At 47.9% G+C, this 19,249-nt stretch overlaps 1 protein-coding gene across 1 annotated transcript; it reads left to right on the top strand.

The window, feature by feature from the left end:
• The first annotated feature begins 337 nt into the window (after window positions 1-337).
• On the top strand, window positions 338-19,248 carry LOC142014781 (malignant fibrous histiocytoma-amplified sequence 1 homolog). The gene is made up of 10 exons (XM_074997880.1): window positions 338-1,686; window positions 2,253-2,544; window positions 4,198-4,384; window positions 6,765-6,955; window positions 8,313-8,794; window positions 11,903-12,060; window positions 13,875-14,034; window positions 15,692-15,762; window positions 16,798-16,904; window positions 19,063-19,248. The coding sequence occupies exons 1-10, from the start codon at window positions 827-829 to the stop codon at window positions 19,078-19,080; spliced, it is 2,526 nt and encodes an 841-aa protein (XP_074853981.1). The 5' UTR covers window positions 338-826; the 3' UTR covers window positions 19,081-19,248.
• The last annotated feature ends 1 nt before the right edge of the window (window position 19,249 follows it).

Raw genomic sequence — 19,249 nt, 5'->3', positions numbered from 1 at the left:
TCAAAAGGGGTATGCAAATGAGGCAAATAAAATGCAATGATGTATAAATTTGCATATTCTCATTTGCATATTCTAATTTCTTTAATAGGAAGAAGGATTTTTTCAAAGATGGGGTTTACTTTTGAAACAAGTGTCTACACTAGCTTTCTTCTTTCGAAAGAAGCTCGTTCAAAATTGGAATATTCAAACAAGGTGCCAAATACATAAATTTATACCTCATTTGCATTTTTGATTTACCTCATTTGCATACATCTTTCGACAGAGGAATGCAAGTGTAGACGCATCCTCAGAGTAGTTATGCTCTGGAATAGGCTAGCAGGGGAGGCTGTGGAATCCCGCTGCTGAAGGTTTGTAGTAGTAGGTTGGGATGTTATGGGTTTACTTGGCCCTGCCTCAGTGCAAGGAGCTGGACTGGATGACCTCTCAGGGCCCCTTCCAGCCTGGCATTTTTACTGAGATTGTCTCTCCTCAACTTCCCCTGCAGCTTCAATCTGACAAAATTCACTTCCTTATCTAGCCGGTTGGGTCATGCTGCATAATGGATGCAGTGCAGGTACTGCCAGTGTGTGGCTAAAACAGCCCCCAGGCTTCACGGCAGCAGGTTTTCATGGGCGCTTACAGGATCTTCTGATGCAGGGTGTTTCAGCTGTTAGACCAGTCAGGCTGAGAAGGGCGACATTAATGTTGCTAAAGGAGCCTAGCTGGCAACATGTTCCTTTAGGGCCCAGAAGGAGCAGTCAGACTTCCAGACAGGAGAGCAGCGGGAGCATGCTTGGGAGCTAGGCTCACAGTGTTCTGTCCACTAGGTCAGGAGCAGGAGGACTGCATGACTAAAGTGACTCTCTCCACGATGAGGCTCAGAGTGCTGCCTTCTGCGGTCCTGCAGAACCCCCAAGTGGAGAGCCTGAACCTGGACCGGAACAAGTTGAAATACATCCCCGGGATTTCAAAGCTTCGCTGCTTACAGAAGTTGATCTTGTCTAAGAATGAGATTGCAGACTTCCCAGTGGAAATCCAGTGCCTGGTGCACCTGGAGAAGTTGGAACTGAATCAGAACCAAATCCGGCTCATCCCGGAGGGGGTCTTCTCCTGTCTCCCCAGGCTCAGACACTTGCGGCTGAACAACAACCGCCTCAGTGATCTGCCGAAGGACTTGGCTACCTGCAGCGGCAGCCTCCAGTACCTCAACCTGTCCAACAACTTGTTCCGAGCCCTCCCCCAAGCAGTTGTGGAGCTAGTGAGTTTACAGGAGCTCTGTGTTCAGAATAACGCCTTGCACCAGCTCCCCCGAGAGCTATTTGAAGGGAGGCCGCTGAAGATGTTCAAGGCAAATGGGAACCCGCTGAGGGAGCCTCCCAGTGAAGTCTGTGCTGGGGGCATTCAGCAGATCCTGAGTTACTTCTGCCAGCTGCAGAACTGTCAGGTGGAGGAAGACAGGAGGGTAAAGACCATGTTCCTGGGAGCATCGCTGGCAGGCAAATCCACCATATGCAAGAGCCTGAAGCAACAGCAAGCGGTGATGGTGTCTGAGGAGGAGCGGACAGTTGGCATTGAGATCAGCGAGTTCCACATCCAGGACTTCACCTTTCTCTTCTGGGACTTTGCAGGGCAGCTGGAGTACTACGTCACTCACCATGTGTTCATCACCCCCCAGGCCCTTGTCATCCTGGTCATTAACTTTCAGAAGTAAGTGTTATGCTCTGTTCATTTGAAGAGCTCGCAACTTCACCAGATCAGGCACAGGCATGGAGCAGGGAAATGATATAGCGAAGGGCCCACAGTGATGCTGGGGATAGAATTCAGGGCTCCCAAGGAGCAGTCTCATGTGCTATTCATTGGGCATGCTGCCACCCTCTCTGCAATGTGACTGCAGTCTCCTGGGTGGAGATCCATATCCCTTTATTTAGGTCACTGAACAGCTGCTGCGCTTTGTACTGATCTTGGCCCATGTGAGTCTGTATCATTAGAGCCAAGCCTATAGAATGTTTGTGTCCCACACCAGCTGTTACAGAGGAAGATATTGAGGTAACCCACTGCTCAGTGTGTTTTCTTCTTCTCTGTCCTATCCACAGAGGGAAAGGAGTCTGCTACAGATCCCAGCTGGGAAAGAAAGTCCTTCAGCTTATGCTGTAGAGACTTGTGCTCTTCAGTGTCAGTGCCATGTTCAGTACCAGGATGAGGTAGAGCACATGGTCACACCCTGCACCAATAACAACTGCCTGAGGGGTTGGTTTGATTTTTTTTTTTTCCAGGTACCAGATCAATAATGACATTTTCCAGGAGCTGGTGGGCTTTTGGATTAATAACCTCTTCATGCGAGTGCCCAACTCTGTGGTCCTGCCTGTGGGAACCCACATAGACTGTTGCACAGAGGAGGAAGTGGAAGAAAAGAAGCAGGATATCATGGGCAGGATCCAGGCCATGCTGGAAGAAAGGAAGACAGCCCTTGCCCACTTCATCAACAACCTGGAAGCCAGTGAGGAGTCTGAATTCTACGTGGACCAATGGGACAGACTGAAGGAGATGGAGAGCTGCATCTTGACTGTAGGGTTTTTGATTGGCTATTACACAGCACCATAGGTGTGCATATGGGCCCATAGGAGATGTGATCCATTCTGCAAGGAGCTTAGAGTGCTCAGCCCCGGGGAGGTCAAATAAGTCTCTGCTTTGAATTTAATCTCTGGATCATTAGTCCATGGTACTCCCAAGGCTATAAGGAGCTGTTATAGGATGACTGTTGTGAAAGTTTCCATTCTTAGAGCTGCTTTACTTAAAAACAAGATGAGTAAAAAGAGACAGGTGGGGGAAAATTATAGCAACAAATTTTGACTTCTCCCCTTCACTTTTTTTAATCAAAGTTCATAATTTTTTGTCAAGTTCACAGTTCAAAATATTTTGTGCAGCTTGCCTTAATATTAACAAACCACAGTTTTGTTTTTTCCCCCGATGCCCTCTGTGTTTCTCTTGTCTTCCCACTCACCCATCTCTTGTTCTTGGGGACATCTTCATGAAAAGGGAATTTTGTAAAGTTCTCTGTCTCTGTGCCTGCTGTTTATTCTCCCCATGAGATTAGATTCCCCTAGAACACTGCTATGCAGTTAAGGTACATGTATGGCTGCTCTGTAGTCGGAGCAAACTTTAATATGTTAATCCTCACAATACTCTGGGGTGTTCGGTGAAGAGCTATTAACCCCATTTTACAGATGGGAAACTGAGGAAGTCTGTGGCAGAGCTGTGAACTGAACAGAAGCCTGTCAACATCTGGCTTTGGTCACCCCCTGGAAAGGAATGTGGTACCTGTTATGTGTTAGTAGAATGTTTCTTAAACATTTTGAGACCACAGAACACCAAACACTAATATTTTTACACAGAACACTTATGAAAATGTTCTTCAAAAAATTGTCAGATCAAAAAATACCAAACAGCAATATACAGAGCAAAACCAAAATGCAATTTAATCAAGTATCAGAGCAATGAAGAAGTAATATTGTATCTGGTTTTAATAAAAGAAAATATATATCATCAGTGGATGATACCAAAAAAGTGCCAGACACTTGCAACACACCTGTGAGTTATTCATGGAACACCAATGTTCCACTCAACATAGTTTAAGAAACACTGTATTAGTACATGTTCCCAGGGCTTGAGTTAGACAAGGTGTATGGCATGTGAGTCTGATGTGATCTGCTGGCATATGGGCTGTAGTTTGCTTTTCTGCTTCCTGTCATCTTTTCCTATGGGGTTTGGCTGATTTGTGCTTCAATACAACCGACAGTAATACTTGGGAAGGTCTTTTGTTGCCATTTTTCTCTGTGACTTTTTAACATTCCACTTCATCAACGAAAATCTTTTTCATCAGTTGACTATTTATTATGTTTGGTCAGCTTCCCTGGCTCCTGTGTGTAGTCAGTTTCTCTTTTTGCCTGGGTCTCTTGCACAGCAACAAGAGAAAAACATTTTAAAACTGTATATTGGAAAGTCTGATGGTGAAATGACAACAATTGCTTGGAAGTGGGGACAGCTGGAGGGCAGATGCCTGCAACTCTTTCTAACTATATTTAATCAAATAATAACCCGACATGTATGAAGGAAAAAAATCATATCCCCTTCCCACCCCCGAGTCCAGCTTGCCCATGTACCCCAAGTGTTCTGTAGTACTGAAGTGCTGTTGGATTCTGGTTTTTATTTTCATTCCAGATTTTAGACCTTGTTCCTGTCAACTGCACTGACTATTGGGATATTAAAAAACTTGAAACTACTATTTTGGAGCATGTCAAGAATGAAGAAATATTTCCTAATGTTATCCGAGTGCTGCCCCCTGTCTATAAAGAAGTGGAAGCTGCAGTTGTAGATATTGTGCACAGTGAGGAGACAGCAGAACATGGTAAGTATCACTAGGCATTCCCTTTTCCCCCACCACCTTCCTCACTGAGAGGTCACTGCTTTAGGTGCCAATCCACAGCCACCATCGTTTTGGTTAAGGAGGGCTGGCCAATGACTCCCTCTACTGCCCAAGAAATTCACTGCTCTCTATTCCATTGGCAGTTCAGAGATTCAACATGGTCTAGGTCCTAGGAGCTAAGCAGGGGGTGACCTGTAGCAGTCGCAGACGCTGCATGCTATTGGGTGAGAGACTGGGAAGCAAGCTCTGTGTTGTTGCAGGGCAGAGTACTAGTATTTAACTATATCTAGTCAATTCTGCCTTCCCTTTATTCCTGTCTTGGTCTCTGCATGACTCGTGGTGGGGGCTGTGATTTCACTGCATGCCTAGGAAGGAGGAGGCATGGAACCCTGTTGTCCCCGGCCAGTAACACAGCAGCACTGTCCCTACACATGGCTGTCCTAATGATGTTCTAAACTAGCCCACCATGGACAGAGTCTAGAGATGAAGAGTAAAGAGAACGAGATAAATTAGATGCTCACAAGAGCTGAGCATTCGCTGCTCCACTGAAGTCAACGTGATGTGCCACTGCTCGGCACCATTGGGAATGAAGCAGTGTTTGTAACTGAGAAGTTGCGGGTGGGGGCGGGGCAGACAGCATATCCTGGCTGCGGTGTGGCTCTTTCTTATGCCCGCTTCCACTGACTCAGCCTTTGGAGCCAGGGGGAATGCGAAAAATGGAATGGGGGCTGAAATGGCCTCTCAGTGCTCCAGGCAGGAGGCTCCAGTCCCCAGGTGTGGATTTTCTCTTCCTGCACTGTGCAGAGTAAGGGAAAAGCAGCAGCCCATATCATCAGTCTCCGCTGCAAGTTAACTGCTAGTAAACACATTGATTCTTCTTTTAACTTGCGCTAGACTGAGCTGCGTTAAGTTCCTTAGAGCAGTGTTTCTCAATGTGCGGTATGCGTACCCTGAGGGGTACACGAAAGAGCCGTACGGCGTTCTTTGAACAATAAAATGTGCAGAGTCGTGGGAGCGCTGTGTGCTGCTCTGTGCACATGTCCCTCCCTAGCGCTTGGAGGGAGAAGTGCACGTCAGTGGTGATGGTGGCAGTGGCTCTGGTGAGTCGCCAGCACTGGATTACAGTGGGCATAGGGATTGGGTTAGAGTGGGGAGGGCATGGGCTGACTGGCCCTGGAGGAGAGGATGGGGGATTGAGTTAAAGCAGGGGGCTGGGGGTGCCTGGCTCTGAATGAGGGGAGGGGGGAATTGGGTTAAAGCAAGGGGCTGGGGGTGCCTGGCTCTGGAATGCTATGCTTGTTATCTGAAGTCAGTGATGTAATTGCTATTTGTACAATTTTAGTTTAGTTTTTATAATTACAACTGAAAGGGTTTTAAATGGACTGATTCCTTGTGAAAACAAAGACGAAAGCTGCAGATTTGCAAGAGGGCAGTACACAGGAAACTGTATCAGAAACATTGATTTAACTGTGGCACTCAGCAGTTTGAAAACTAGGTTTGAACGTTTGTTTTCATCCGAACAAGATCAAATTTTGAATGAAATCAATTATAATTTTTCTTGTAATTTCATTGATCACTGTTCATTGATGTCTGCATAAAAACATGCATACGTATGAATAAAAAATTGGACTTATTTCATGTTCATCTAATTATTTATTTATCCTCTTTGCACAATCACAAGTACAATGGCAAGTTTATTGCCTATAAGAAATTTCTTCCAATCAAGCAGTTACACTTAAGTTGTTTAAACAATTGTGTTGCAATGGTAGAAAAACCTTTGCATGTCTGAAAATTGTGGGTACTGGGGGTATGTATTATGATGATGATGATGATGATGAAAAAGGGGTACTTTATTTTAAAAAAAAAAAAAAAAAAAGTTGAGAACTACTGCCTTAGAGGCAGTGTCCAGCCAATGAGAGCCTGTTTCTCAAACACTTCCCCATGCAAATAGTTAGACTTCAGCAGGGCTACTGGTCTGAGTAAGGTCTGCAGGAGTAACTCTGTATGAGGGAGGTCTGTGTAAGTCAGTAAATATTTCAAGGAGACTGGTATGGATCTATGTGCCTGTGCAAGTGCATATGCACATCTCTGCTTGTTCAAAGTGCTTCTGCCCCAGCACGGCAGTGACATAGCTGTAAGTTGGAAAAGCGTGCTGGGTAATGTTACGCAAATCAAGGCACTGAGCATCCCCTTTGCTTGGGAATTCCTGGGCCCAGTTCTGCCAGAATTTTCTTTTGACCTGGAATGGGATTTGCTCAGCTCAGTGATGTACATTGCCTCCTTCCAGGCCCCACGCACTGGCATTTCAGGCTGTTTGAAACTTTGCATTAGTAGTTCCCATGTGACCATGTTCTCTATGTAGGCATGATGGACCTCAACCACTTACTTAGTGAAATCACCCATCGGGAGCACCTGGCTCATCTGAGCAGAGAGCTTTTCCAGGACATCCTGAGATACCTCCACCGCATTGGGCTGATTATATGGTATGAAGAAATCAAGCAGCTGGAAAACATGGTCTTTCTCCGGCCAGCCTTTCTGATAACCATGTTCAAGGTGAGCAAGGGGACTAGCAGAACCCTCCCTCCCTGACTAGATTATTCCTCTGGGAAGCAGCACCCTGTGTAGTCTGTTTCCTGCCACCCTCTGAACCACTGTCCAGGCAGGAGAGTGACGGGTGGGTTTGGAAAGAACAAGCCTCAAAGAAAAGCTATGCCTTAGGGCAGGGTGGCCAACCAGTTAGGGATGAAGAGCCACAGAGAGAGTGCAAAGAGCCAAGTACCTACCTACTCTACCAACCAACCAACCGGATCTAGATGTATAAATAGGTAAAAATAAATGTATAGTATGTAGCTCCATGCCCTTCCACTCCCCGCGAGATAGGCAGCCCCAGTCCCCAACTCTAACTACATCTCCCTCCACTCCCCCATAGCCAGGCACGTCCACCCCCTCCCCCACTCTAACTCAGTGCCCTCCCCTCCCCCGCAAGGATCCACAAAATTGAACTCTGTTGGCTCGACTGTCGATGCCTGTACTCCTCAATGTTGCGAGGAGTAGGGGAGGTCAAAGCAACAGCTTCTCCTGTTGACCTCCCTCTGTGAGAACAGCTAGGAAAGTCACCTGTGGATAAGTCGATTCTAGCTATGCCATTGCCGTAGCTAGAATCGTTTATTTATAATGGAGTGTAATGTCTAGTGTACACCTGGCCTTAATTTGTGGGGTAAATCTCTGAGATGCCCTTACACTTACACAGGTCAGTCAGTCAATGGACTTTACAAGTGATCCTGACACCTGTGTGAGAGAGTCTGCATTCCAAGTAAAGACAAGCAGAATACCCAAGGACACAGTGCACCTCATTGGTTGCAATAGTGTTCTGTTCGAGTCCTGAATTCCAGTCCCCATGTCTAACCACTGTGAAGTGGACATGGTCTGCTAGGAACTGGACTGAGGCCTCCCTGCCAGCAGATACTAACTTTTACCAGCTTGCCAAGATGAACCTCTTGCTGGTCTCTTGGAGCCATCGGACATACACTAATGAACAAATTTGATTTGGATTTCCTCTCATTCCCATACCCCTTTTTAAATAGACTTTTATCAGCTTCACTTCAGTTATGGCCAAGATCCTGTTTACCTCCTACCAGTGTGGGCTGTGTAGAAGGAACCTGGTTCCATTCCCTGCTGTTGCTGGGGGTGTCTGGTGTGTTGCAGGGAAATGAGGTCAGGAGGACGGAGGGTACCAGCTGAGGACTTGGGAGAACTAAGTCTACAGGCTTCACCTGTGATCTTGGCTGAGCTGCTTAGTCTCTGTTTCAGTTACGAAGTCCTCAAATAGGAAGGTGATGGGAAAACCTACACAAACCTGCATCCGTTATGGTAATGTTCCCTAGTTTGCCTTTTGTTCCTTCCCGGTCAGATCCTTGTTAGGTATCGCCTTGTGCAGCAGCTGGAGAGCATCTCAGTGGACCTGCTGGTGGGAGAACATGCTACCATCAGAGACCAGTCCAACTGGGTGTGGACATTTAAGTCAAAGGCCATGCTGTGCCAGCGAGCCATGCGAGCCTTGGTCAAGCACCAGCTCTACTCGGAAGGAAAGAAGGATGTCTTTGAGGAGATGGTGGGGCACAAGACCAAGAAGGGGAAGCTATTCAGTCTGCTGGAGCACTTTGAGATCTGCCTGGAGGTGAGGAATGTCAAGAACCTCAATCCAGGGGCCAGGGAGTTTGTTCCAGGGAAGCCATGGGAAACAACGCAGGACCATGGTGAGGCCTGTTACTTGTTTCCCACATACCTCAACCAGAGCAAGGAGGTTTCTGAGAGATGGGGCGGCGATCATCCAGAGGATCTCCACATCCGGGCCTACTTCTCACCTGAGATCCCAGAGGGCTTCTTCCAAAGGTAATGAGCAGCTCCCTTGCCTGAACCATATGCTGCTGCCTGTCTGCATGTCCTGCACTGGGAGCCCTGCATTGCTGCTTGTCAGTTGGGGAAGCATATGCTTGGTACTAGTGTAAACAAATGAATTAAATGATAGTCATCAAAAGGAAGTTGGCCTAGTGGTTAAGGCCCTGGCTAGGATGTCAAGAGATCTGGGTTCAATTCCCAAGTCTGCCACAGGTTCCTTTTGCTACCTTGGGCAAGTAACTTCATCTCTTGGAGCCTCAGTTTTCCATCTGTGAAATGGGAAGAATAATTCGTCCTCTGTTTGCCTATTGTGGAACTATCTTTGGGTGTGGACTGCTCTGGGCCCAATGAGGTTATGAGCTTAGCTGAGGCCTTGCAGATGCACCTGCCACTGGAGTGTCTGAGTGCATTAAGCACCTTTACTACGCATCTGTCGCCTGTTTGGTCTTTGAGCCTCTCCCGTAAGGGAGAAGCATGTGTCGCATCTTGTTTTAGTGATAGCTTTTTTTGTTTTAATTGGCTACCAACCCGCAATTCATGCATCTTTTAGAGCACTGGAGGAGTGGTATATGTTAACTGGTGCTGAAGCTGGGCCTCGTTGCTGAATGCTGTAGTAGAGCCCAAGGCATTTCTTCCTTTCCAGAAAATTAGCAGCAGACTCCACAGTCCATTCTAAAGTCTCTAACTCTGCATAAAGAAGTGATCTGTACCCACTGGATGCATATGGGCAAGATAGCTTGTTCAAATCAGTGTCATCTTGCTGCGTCAACAGCGGGCGAGCAAGAAAGAGGCACTACCCCAGATGCATGTATGAATCCATCTGTACTAATAATATTTGGGCTTCCCTGTGGGATTATTAGCGGCCCACCATATGCCAAGCACCCACAGACTCCACTGCAGAGGGCAGCTATTAACTTTAGGGAGAAGCTTCTGGGTCTGGCCTTCCCAAGGCTGCAAGGGAACAAAAAGCTGGCAGGAAAAAGAGACAAATAAGGGGTTGGTGTGCATGTGACACGCGCGCGCACACAGAATGCGAGCCTTTGTTATTGTGTATTGGCTGATCCCCATGAGAGTTGAGTGCAGTGATACTCCGTCCTCAGTGGTTCAGGAGTCAAATGATCAGCATAACCCAAAAGAGCCACAATACTGTGAACTGTTTCATTTACTACAGTACTAACTAAGTAGTAGTAGTAGGCATCCTTCAGTCTGCACAGACTATGGATCGCGCCCTTTAAAGTTTCAATTTAAGACTTCATTTACAGCGTCTATTGTGACTATAAAGACCCACACGAGAGTGACAGTCCTTGCTGCATCTCTTGTAGATGTAGTGGGTGTCTGGCAAGTCCTTATTGTGCTTTCTGTGTGCTCGCTTCTCCTCTGCTAACTGTCTGATCTTCAACTCGCCCTTCTGAAGGCCCTTGTGTAACCCCTGCTTCCATCTGCTGCGGTCGTCTGCTAGTTCTTCCCAGTTGTCCAGCTCGATGTCTACCTCTCTGAGGTCTCTCTTGCAGACATCTTTGTAACGCAACTGGGGGTGCCGGGGGGGCTTTTGCCAGAGGCTAGCTCACCATACATGATGTCTTTTGGAATCCTTCCATCGTTCATCCTGTGGACGTGGCCAAGCCAGCGGAGCCGACGCTGCCTGAGGAGGGTGTGCATGGTTGGGATTCCAGCTTGCTCGAGGACGGCGGTGTTGGTAACTCTGTCCTTCCATGATATTCCAAGGATGCGCCTGAGGCAGCGCAAGTGGAAGACGTTCAGCCTCTTTTCCTGGCGGGCATACAGGGTCCAAGTCTCGCTGCCATAAAGGAGGGTGCTGAGGATGCAGGCTCTGTAGACTTGCATTTTGGTGTGAGTGTACAGCTTGTTGTTGTTCCACACACTCTTGCTGAGTCTGGACAGAGTTGTGGCCGCTTTTCCGATCCTCCTATTTAGCTCAGTGTCCAACGACAGGGTGTCAGTGATGGTGGACCCGAGGTAAATGAACTCGTGGACAACCTCTAACGTATAGTTGTCAATGCTGATTGATGGGGATTCAGCAACATCTTGACCAAGTACATTTGTCTTCTTTAGGCTGATGGTAAGCCCAAAGTCCTTGCACGCTTTGGAGAACCGATCCAGCAGTTTTTGAAGCTGGTCTTCTGTGTGAGACACTACAGCAGCATCGTCTGCGAACAGCATGTCTCTGATGAGGATTTCTCGCACCTTAGTCTTAGCTCTCAGCCTTGCAAGGTTAAACAGTTTCCCATCAGATCTTGTGTGCAGCGAGATGCCCTCTGTTGAAGATCCAAAGGCATGCTAGCTATTCATAATTAAACAGCATGATGGGAAACATTGTGTGTACATTTACTCTATCAGACATACTAAATCTTTGTGTATACACACTCTGTCTCTCTCTCTCACATAAAATGACTGACCACGTATTAGTAGCCTGTCAACTCCAATTGGTTAATAGCATAGTTAAAGACATTCTGATTGGTTAATAATTAAATTGCATAGCGTTTTAGTGCCACATATCACAGATACATAGAAGACATATTCCAGAGCCTTTGTGCTGACTATCGCTGAGTAAATGAAAAGGACAGGGTCATGAATAAATGCCAGTAAAGGGTTAACCCTTAGAGGCATCTCTCTCTCTCTCTCTCTCTCTCTCTCTCTCGTGTGTGTGTGTGTGTGTGTGTGTGTGTGTGTGAGAGAGAGAGAGAGAGAGAGAGAGAGAGAGAGAGAGAGGTAAGCCAAAGGGAGGAAGAGAAATTCTTTTCAACTGAGAACAATTGCAGTCTGCAGGGTCTTTGTGTGGCTGATGCAGAGAAGACAGACACAATTGATCCTAAGCAGCTGGAATGAGTCCAGTAAATCTCCTGGCCGTCTCATATAGATATGCGAGTAGAAAGGAAATGTTTACTTAAAGGCAACCAGGTTATGGTTGTTTCCAGAACTGGTGTGGAACTTCTCAGGCTGGTTTGATTTCTTTCCCTGGCATTCTGTAACTTCTAAGCTGAATCCCAGGGAAGTAATTCTCTGTGCTGCATCTGGAAAGTTTGAGTTGTATTACAAGATTTAACTCCTTTGGCTGAGGTCTCTCTCTCTCTCTCATTGCAGGCTCATGGTGAAAGCTTGTTCCTTCTACTCAGCCCACTGGGTTGCAAAGGTCATGTGCTTGCTCATTTGCAGTGGCAAACCCTTGCTGATCAAAGAGAATAACCAGAGGGGTTACAGTTATATTGAACTCCGGAGCAGAAAGCCAGTGCAAAGGACAGGTGAGACTGAAGTCCCGGCATGAATTTCTCTTCTGAGCGTGTTCTCTTTGGTGTCCCCAGGTAGTGGAGGGTAGTTGTCCACTTGCACTACATGCAAATACCAAAAAATACCCAACCCCTGTGTTGCATGCTGGTGACACTTTCAGTGTACAGCCAGTGCATGGACAGCATGATTCCGGCTTACTGACGCTTGGTTAGCCTCAGTGGCTGTTTTTTCAAGGGTTGCATCTTCTGAAGCTCCACAGGCTACAGAGAACCTGACTTCCCCTGGCCTGGCCTGTTCTGCTGGAGCTTCTCTCTGTAACTCGGGAAAACCCTGATTAACAGAACTTCCACCTTCTTAAAGGTTTGGGTGTTCCCAAGATCTTAATACTATCAGGATCTCGCAGCGCATCTCTCAAAATAAACTTCATGGGGCGGGACTGAGTTAAGGTGACCATCTGTCCTGTATTGGATGGGATGGTCTCCTATGTGGGATGCCAAAAAGGCATCCTGGTTTTTTTTTAAAAGAGACTAATTGTCCAGTATTTGGTCCCCACCCCCACCCAGCCTTGGGGAAGCTGGGGGAGTGTGGGCAGCTGTTGCTTCCCCAGGCTCCCAGAGAGGTTGGCAGCTGACACTCCCCAGGGGCTCTCAGGGAGTGCCGGCAGCTGGCGCCTCCTTCCTGGCTCCCAGGGGCTTAGAGTAGCCACCCTCCCACCCCCATCTCCCGGTCCTGTATTTGGGACAGGGAGATATGGTGGCCCTAGTCTGGGTGAGACCACAACCCCATTTTAAGATCTAATTGAGATTTTTCAAAGATTCCAAGTAAACTTGTTGGTGGTTTTCCTTTAGTTTTATGTTTTACTTTAGTGGGAGGACCGATAGCCTCAACTCTCATTTGCCCTCTTCTTCCTGAAGGGTTGGAGAAAGAATTTTCTCAGCCCTCCAAAGAGGAGAGTGAAGTAGAAGCCTTCACAAAGAGAACATCTCATCTTGCTGTTTGAGCTACAGAGACTGTCTGGCACGAATATCACTTCCTAGCGGGTTTTAAACCCTCCCTCCTACCCAAATTGCTCAATGTCTGTGTCAGATCTACACTAGACCCTTAAGTGGATCATAGATACATAAGGTCCAGCTAGGGCAATTGTGTAGTTGGAATCAATGTGTCCATGACTGACTTATCTGGCCAGCCTCACTGAGGGAGGTCGGTGGGAGAAATTCTCCCATCGACCTCCATTACTCCTTGCAAGAATGAGGAATACAGGGGTTGACTGTTGACCCTTGCTAGTTCAGTTTGACATGTCCCCACTATGCATGCAAAACTGAACCCCAGAAGATCGACCCTGAACAGGTCAATCTCCCTGGTTGTGTAGATGTATCCTTGGTGTCTGAGTCCTACCAATTTTCTGGTGCTCTAGGAGAAAGAAGAGCTTCACATTCTGTCATGGGAATAAAAGCAGAAAAAAATGCTTTTTAATACAAGCTTGAGGCTGTAGGATCTGTGCAGTTGGGACCATCTTTTTGTCTTGTACATGTTGCGCCTGTTTATGCAGAACACCATGGGATTCTGGTCCATTTCTGGTGCTGCTTGGTATTGATAAGCAAAAAACACTATGGGGGCTTGGGGGATTGTTTTTCAGTTCAACTCTTATTTGCTCTGAAAGGGCATTGAGTCTGGGTTGGCTGGAAAGAAACCAGCTGGTGTAATTGCCTATAACCCAGATAACAAGTAATTCTTGCTCACCCTAAACCCTTGTGGTTTCGGGTGGCTAACTCTGTCTGGGGGACTGTGATGATTAAAGGCAGCCCATTCCTCCCTTGTTCATCTAAAGAATTCCAGGTCACATGGGATTTTGTCATGGCGATCATCTTCATCATCCAGAAGCTCTCCGAGGAGTGGCCTGGTCTCCACATGTGCATGAAGACACCTTGTCGAACAGAGGGATGTCCTGCAGAATTTTTCTGGCCAGATGTGGATGACAAAAACACTGTGTACGTAGGTCCCACAACATGTTTTAGCTATAGGAAACTCCAGTGGTGGGAGTCTGGGTGCTACCACAACCGAAATGGCAATCAGCTGTACAAAAAAAGACACATTTTCCATGTCTGTAATACCTTCCATCAGAGCAGTGCAGGTCACATGACAGAAGCCTGAATCCTCATGACACATCAGTGCAGCACACCTACCCTAACTACCAAAAAGGAAAGACAAGCACCACATGGCTAAGGACAAAGTGTACAAACTTGGGTCCCATCATTTGTAACTTAAACGGCTATTCAGCAAAGCCCATTAATGTGTGCTTGACTTTATTATTTATATTGCAGTCACTCTAAGAAGCCCTAGTCATGGGCCCCACTGTGCTCAGTGCTGTGCAAACAGAACCGACAGCCGCTGCCCCAGACAGCGAAGTAATTCTACACAGAAGTGTTGTTCAATCAGGCCTTAAATCCATACTAAGGCACCCAAATAAAGCAGGCTGGCTTGCACGCAGGCTGGCTTGCACGCAGGCTGGCTTGCACGCAGGCCGGCTTGCACGCAGGCCGAGTACCTCTGAAGTCTCATTGACCTTACTGGGAATTGAGTGCTTCTGAAAATGGATCCACCTCGATGGCAGTGTCCAAAGAAGGATTTAAGGTGGAATTTTTCAAAAGCACTGAGTGTGGCCTCACTCTGCTCCTCTCGGTGTTGATGGTGACTTCAGTGGGAAGAGAATTAGGCCAAGACTGAGCCCTTTGTGAAATGGGACCCTACATCTGTATTTGAACACCCACCTTTGAAAATGTGTAGTCCTCCTTGGAGTGATCTCTGCATATTCCTACTCCCCTATTTCCACTGTTGTCAATGTTTCTGTAGCTGGGATTACCTTCAAGGATGGGGGCACCAGTCCTATGCCAACCCTCCTCCTTTCCCATCTGGGCTTGGGACTGGCCATGGCGGAGTGGTGAATAGGCCGTTGATGACCATGCTCCACGATGTAGGCATGGAAGAGGCTTACAACCACTTCTACCTATTGCCACTGGCTTTGGCATGGGCGTTGTTCTCCCACAAGTGGGAATATACATAGGGCTCCATTGCCGGTAAGTAGCCTTTGTTTCCTGTGGCTCGGCAAAGGTCTCTGAGGAAGCCCGTGACAGAACTGGGAATGAACTGCAGCTCTCACAGGCTAGTGCAAAACCTTCCCTTTAGAGCCGTGTTTCTTAAGCTGTCCTCGGTGGACCACTGGTGTCCCATGAACAACTCGCAGGCATGCCACAACGGCCATGTATGGCACATCTATATATTTTCTGTTATTAAAGCCAGATACAATGTTACTACTTCACTGCTAGGATACCTGATTAAATTACTTCAGTTTGGTCTTGCTGCATGTGTTGCTGTTTGGGTTGGTCGGTCAGTCTGTCTGTCTGTCTTTTGAAGAAAATTTTCATAGATGTTCTGCATAAAAATATTATTGTTTGGTGTTCCGTGGTCTCAAAATGGTTAAGAAACACTGCTCTAGAGACTGGGCACCATCTTCTGTTTTGGTCCATAGCAGTCTAGAAAGATCAGTTCAGAAACGGCTCCTTTTGAACGCCAAAGAATCTTCTGTGGCTGCAGAGGTGTTGAGTGATGCTTTGTTAATTGGTGTCTGTCTTTTGCTTTTATTTTAAGAACGAAGGAAGAAATTAAAACCTGTGGAACGTGTGGCCAGCGGTTTCGAACTGAGCTGCTTTTACCCAAAGGTAAGGGCAGAGAGTTGTAATCCTGCTATAGCACAGAGGCTACTTTAACCCACAAGATGAAGACAAAATGATTTCCTGGGGACAAACAGTCACTGTTTGTCTATGCAGGGATAGAAGCCCCACAGCATGGTTGTGGCTGGCCTGGGTCGTGGGGTCTCATGCTACAGGGACAAAAATTGCTGTGTAGACATTCAGGAAGGAGCTGGAACTCTGGAGCCCTCCCACCCCTTGCCCCGCCCAGGTTCCAGTCACCCAAATGTCTGTCTGGCATTTTTCCAGCCCTGGATCCTGCGTGCATGTCAGCTAAGTGGGACCAGCTGCTGTTCTTTAGTACTGCGTAGACATACTGAGTCATCTTCCTGTGCCGTGCCTGCCCTTCTGTACAGCAGGGTTGCTAATACTTCCCGTGTCTCTCTGGTCTATGTCGATCACAGCTGTTTGGGGCAGGGACCATCATTCACAGGGTTTGCACAATGCCTAGCATAATGGCACCCTGATCTCGGTTGGGTCAAGTGCACAACTGTAAATGATAACCATGATCTCCTGGTTACAACCAACCCACGGCCTGGGAATTGGGCTAGTTGGGTTCTATTTCCAGCTCTGTCCTGACCCCCATAACCTATATTTTCTTAGGATCCCTGTCTGTAAAAGGCCTCACAATGCAGTGTCCTGCAATCTGTCGCCAACCAGCAGCTCCCCTGTCTTAAAGGCTGCTGCTAATAAACTCCGCATTTTTCGGAGCAGTTTTTCCCCCACTCTTTTTTATGTAAACCCCTTGGTGACTAGGCAGCCAGCTCTTGCTGGCTCCTGGCTCTTTCCTTACAACAGACATCCCTGTGTTCCTGCCTCCCCACCTCCCACGTTCCAGGTCAGATCCACAGCCGGTATAATTCACCTTGGCTACATGATGTCCAGGGAGCTTTGCCAGCTGGCACCAGCTGCCAGTTGCGTCCCTTGTGAGGAGCGATGAGCGAATGTGTCGGTGGGGTGGGGGTTGCTCTGTTGCATGGTGGGCCAATGTCTTTTTCCTTTCAGTTCCAAGTGACCTGGAAGTTCCGCGGCCCCCGCCTGCTGCTCACTATTATGTCACTAGCTATGGGACCACCACATTTGGCCCCAGCAGCGTCCATGTTGATCGCCAGGTAACTTGGCTGCAGCTTTGCTCCTTGTGTTTTGGTCTTGATTTGTGATGCCTCCTCTCTTCCCTTTCTGGGTAGCTGGACTTGTGCTAATGTAGCTCAAGCCAGGGCCACCAAGAAGAATAGCCCAGCGGTTATAGCAGTGACTTGGTATTTGGAAAACCCACATTCAGTTCCCTGCTCTGCCTTGGATTCCCTGAGACCTTGGGCAAGTCACTTACTTGCTCCATGCCTCAGTTTCCCATCTGTTCTTTGGAAATAATAGCCTTTCCCTACTTCCTATAGGTGTAGTGCCCTATTGATTATGATAGCATCATTGTACTTGAGTGCCAGGCCACAAGGATGGATAGATGCAGTCTTTCCGTTGATTTTAATGGGAATTAGATCAGGCCTCAGAATGGGGGTCAGCAATAATTTTTGATAAGTGCTCAAGGGCTGCACTTCTCTACGGAGGGGATGTGGGGCCTGGGTGCAGAATGGGGCTCAGAGTAAGAGACTGGAGTGCAGGAAACTGGGTAGGAGGGGGAGCCTGAGAGGGAGTTTGGGTGAAGGGATTGTGAACTGGGCAGGGTCTGGGAGGGGGTATGTTCACAGGAGTATATTCTGCCCTAGAGGAGGGCTAAAGGAGTGGGTGAAGAGTCTGGGAGGATGTTGTGACTTGTGGGAGAGGTTTTGGGTGGTGACCTGGGGCAGGGTATCAGGGCACAGGATCTAGGAGGGGGTATGAGTACAGGAGTGGATGCTGGTTTGGTGGAGGGATGTAGGCAGCTGTGCAGGGTCTTAATACTAGTAATCTGTGTCTCCAAAGGAATACAGCTGTCTTTAAGGACCCCTCTTTGTTGCTGCCCATCTTCCTTACCTGTCTTTCTGTGTCTCTCCTAAATGACATGAGACACCATATATTTAGGTTGAGATTTCCGAAGTGGATGGGAATTTTGACCATCTAAATCCCCAGGAGGATTTAGGAAGCCCATCCTTGATATATATAAAAAGCCTCAGGTGGTGGCATTTTAGATTCTAATCCATAGAAGTCAATTCCTTTCAATGTGTAACTGGTGTGTGATTTGTGACCGCCCTTGCAGAGTGAGCAGATACATGCTGTTGAGATTGTGGCTTCATTGGCATATACCGGGTGACAGAGAAATTATGCCCCCACGCATTTATAATCAAAGGCCTCCATTCTCCAAGGAGCTACCTCCCTATGGAGAGTCCCATGGCACTGTCACACAACGAGCTTTGAAGCATCTGGGCCTGAGTTAATGCGGGGTTACATAAGGGCCAAACAGACACAAAAGTTAAACACAGTAGCAGCTTCACTCTTCCAATGGCCTTCTGGCTGGCCAAGCTCCTAGCCTGCCCTTGGTAGCAGCCCTGCAGTGGCAGCCCTTGATCCTTGTTCCAGCATGGCCCATAACTTTTCCCAGCACCCCAGGGAACATGGTTGCCAGCAAGGGGGAGAAAGAAGGAAGCATCTTCTCCCCACAGGCTCATAGTATGATTGGGAACCCGATGTCTGAGGCTACTTCAGCCTGGACTCCAGCAAACCCACCACAGGCCGGTGCAGGGAGCCCTTGTGGAGCTTGGTCATCTCACGTGGAGTGCTGTGTACCCCTTATACACATCTCCCCTCTTGCCCCGCGGAATGGTGCTGGTTGCATGGCTAGGGCAGCCAGCTCCAGCAGGGCTCCCTCAAGAACAGTCTTTGCTGCACGTGTGCTCACTACTGGCACTGTTCCAGATCTTCTCCCTGTGGGTGCTGAGTGGCTCAGTGAAGAGAAGCAGGTCTTGCACTCGGGTCTGGAAAGCCTGAAGCCCTGTGTGCTGCGCAGTCTGGCACATGGACGCAGCAACTCTTCCCCCAGGCCCCATCCACTCGGACGCTGGAAACGCTGCGCGCAGCTCCCCAGAGCCAGGCAGCGACGGTTTATTGGGTTTTACTCTAATGCTGTTCTGCTCACTTACTGAGCCAGGCCGTGCTCCAGGGACTGTGCACCTCTCGCAGGCCCTAGGAGAGCTCTGGGGCTGGTAGTCTGACTCCGTCTGAACTGAAACCCCAGAGCCAAATACTCCCGAACATTTGGCTGTTTACACTTCAAGTTTTTTTTTGCTTCCTAGCAGCAAAGCTGCCGCTCTGCCATTACTGCTGTCTTTCATCTTTCAGAGTATCTTGGACAAGTAACTGGGCCTGCCCAGGAGAGCTCCACAAGGCGGGACTTTCTTTTAGCCACATCACTTAGCATGTTGACTGCCATGCTCAGCAACCTCTTAAGCACTCTGTGCTACAAGAGACACTCGCCTGTCCCTAGCGTGTGTAATGGCGTTGTTACACAATAAACAAGTTCCATCTG

Source organism: Carettochelys insculpta, chromosome 6 (genome assembly GCF_033958435.1).
Source record: "Carettochelys insculpta isolate YL-2023 chromosome 6, ASM3395843v1, whole genome shotgun sequence".
NCBI classification, from domain to species: domain Eukaryota; kingdom Metazoa; phylum Chordata; order Testudines; family Carettochelyidae; genus Carettochelys; species Carettochelys insculpta.
Note: the sequence above shows the minus strand (reverse complement) of the source record. Positions and strands in the feature narration are given on the sequence as shown.

Bases quoted from the DNA above. Each gene is read 5' to 3' on its own strand.
- LOC142014781 (XM_074997880.1), top strand. From the start codon at position 827: ATGACTAAAGTGACTCTCTCCACGATGAGGCTCAGAGTGCTGCCTTCT. The intron at 6,956-8,312 runs GTGAGCAAGGGG...CTTCCCGGTCAG, and splicing joins TTCTGATAACCATGTTCAAG to ATCCTTGTTAGGTATCGCCT. The intron at 12,061-13,874 runs GTGAGACTGAAG...GTTCATCTAAAG, and splicing joins AAAGCCAGTGCAAAGGACAG to AATTCCAGGTCACATGGGAT.